At 37.0% G+C, this 2,737-nt stretch overlaps 1 protein-coding gene across 1 annotated transcript in view; it reads left to right on the forward strand.

Annotated features, from left to right (window-relative positions):
• The window catches only part of LOC101851450, a gene marked incomplete at its 5' end in the record, with an annotated part of 26,195 nt that overhangs the window by 8,303 nt on the left and 15,155 nt on the right, over positions 1–2,737 (forward strand). Inside the window, 1 exon segment of the mRNA XM_035972868.1 lies at positions 1,087–1,176. Coding sequence (XP_035828761.1) covers positions 1,087–1,176 — 90 coding nt within the window.

Raw genomic sequence — 2,737 nt, forward strand, 5'->3', positions numbered from 1 at the left:
GCATGAGTGAGACCTAGATAATGAGATAAGACAGGCAGCAGAGATATTGAGAGAGTGAGAGTTAGAGAGATGGAGAGAAGAAAATCTAAAACAAAACTTGATTGCATCGTGTCATAATGGACGATAATTGTAATCGTTGTCTTGTTGTTGTTGTTGTTGTTGTTGTTATCGATCCAGCAACATCTGGGCTCTCGCCCTTCTGTCCAATGCCATGTAGTGATAAGTGCAGGATTGCTGCAGTTGCTGTAATGTTCCGTAGAGTGTGTTGTCGAAGTTAGGTCTCGGAGGGAGAAGGGTAGCTCTGATGTCATTTAGGGCTGTACAGTGGAAAATGTGATGTTCCACTGTCTCATATGCATAGTCACACAAAGGACACATTGGGGGAAGTTCTGGATCGTTATCTTAATCCCACCAATCCTCCCACACTCAGGTCCCAGTGATGAGGCTCCAGTGGAGGATGAGATAGAGGAGTCTGTGAATCTGTTCACCAGTGCCAAAGGTCAGTCTCATTAACCCTATCCGTACGTTGTGTTTTACTATCGTATCCATACGACGTAGGGAACTCTGTGCCCTCCACTTTCCAAAGAGAAGATTTACTTGTTAATCCGATCCGTATGCTTTGCTTAGCAGTCTGTCAAAATGATTTTTTGAGAAGTACTGAAAGTTTCGAAGACATCTTCGCTCTAGAAGTATTCTAAAATGTGAAGAATACAACCCTGGGGGTACAAAATGACCCCAGGCGTACGGATAGGGTTAATGTTATAGTGACTGTTACATTCATACCATGCCTGTGATATGATTGATTCCTAGCAAGGCCTTGTACATTGAAAATTTTGAGCTTCAGTGCTTTATGTAATTAGAATTTGCCCTATGTATGAAAACGCTGTCATAAAAGTTTTTTATAAACCGTTGCCCTTCTGATTAACGTGTCAAATAAATTCGTGTTTTCGATGTTTTTCTTGTGCTCTGATAACTCCAAACAGCAAAGTCCAGAGGACCGTGGTCTTCAATTTCAGAATCCTACAGATGAACTTAGTTTTGAAAGCTTAAAGGGGTGTGTTAAAATTCTTTGTCTCGTGTCTTCAGACACCGTTGTGAAGCTGATGAAGAAAGTTCTCTACAAGGGTGAGGAGGAAGCGGCATCTGCCTCAGCAGAAGGGGCAGTGGACCAGTCAGGTGAGACATTGGTTGACCGTCACCGTTATCTCTACCAATTTGGTTTTTTTCTTCTTTTTTTTTTAACTTTAGTTTTATTTAATTAGGTATTTGATAGTCCTTTCTTTAGTTTGATTATTTCAATTATTTGGTTATCTTTCTTATAGTTTGTTCAGATTCATTCCTTAGATTGTTTCCCTTTATTCGGATTCATCAGTTCAGTTATCTGATCTTTCTTTTCACCCAATTCTTTTTGGACAGTTTGGATATTTGATTATTCTGATAATTGGTTTGAAGCATTTGTCTGTTCTATTTAATCAGTTCAATTATTTTGTTTGGTTCTCTGATCCTGTTTTAAAGGTTCAGTTATTTGGTCTATTCCTCCTGCTCAGCCTGATTATTATTTAATTGGTTAGGTGTACTTATTCAGTTTTATCAAGTCAGTTATTTGAATTGGTTCTAATATACTGTTTGATAAGTTCAAACATTTGAATTGGTTCTCACATTTTGTAAAATGTTTGATTTATTGCTCACATAACATATGATTGGTTTTGATATTTTCAGTTATTTGATTTGGTCCTCTTATTTACTTTTGATCTTTCCAGTTATTTGATTTTTTAAAAAGTATTCAGTTATTTGATTACAACTCTCATTCAGTTTGACCTTTTCAGGTTTTTTTTTTAGTTTACCACTCTTACCCAGTCTGATAGTTTCAGTTATTTGATTTATTGCATTTGATTTGTTTTAATCTCTTCATTAATTTGATCTGGTCCTCCAATTTTTTTTTATCCGTTCAGTTTTTTAAAAAGTTTGTTGTTCTATTGAGCCCAGTATTGCTGATTTAGTTTGAATTTTTTTTAAATTATTTTTTTTAGCCCTTTAAAAACTTTTCAAGAAACCTGTTACACTGTTACAGCAGCAGGGTTGCATTTGCTCAGTTCTGTTGTTTGGTAGATTGATCATGTTTGGAGAGACCTATTTTTGCCAAGATTTGGTTGTTTTTATTCACCTCGTTGCCGTCTCTTGTATTTTCTTTCTTACAACTCTATGATGGCTTGTGGCAGGAGTTTGTTTGGTTTGGTCAGGTTTTTGTTTTAGAGAGACTATTCAAATAAAAGGGGGAAAAATGGTGGGGAGGGGTTATTTGCTTTTGGTTTACTGCTGTTTTGGGTTTTTTTAAAATTAAATGTGTACAGTAAGTGGACTCCACTGTATTAATTCTACCATAACTACAGAAAGTATGACATAACCACATCTACTGTGTCCATGTTCTGTCTGTATTGCTAGCATTGTTTAGGCTCTGGTGGCTGTGAAGTTATTGTACTAAGTCTCAACCCTACCTCTCAAGCAATGTCTGATAGACAGCTTTTTTGATGGATGATCACTATTATTATTATTGTTGTTGTTATTGTTTTTATTATTACTGTTGGTCGCTTCACTATCATTGTAATTGTTGTCAGCATCATCACCACCATCTTCGTTGTGACACTGTATGACACCTCCCGGGGCAGTGCCACTGACTGTAGTGTCTTTAGGCCGTTCCCAAAGGGGGGACATTTCTCGTTCAAGCACAGTAGAATTG

Source organism: Aplysia californica, unplaced genomic scaffold, assembly GCF_000002075.1.
Source record: "Aplysia californica isolate F4 #8 unplaced genomic scaffold, AplCal3.0 scaffold00881, whole genome shotgun sequence".
NCBI lineage: Eukaryota > Metazoa > Mollusca > Gastropoda > Aplysiida > Aplysiidae > Aplysia > Aplysia californica.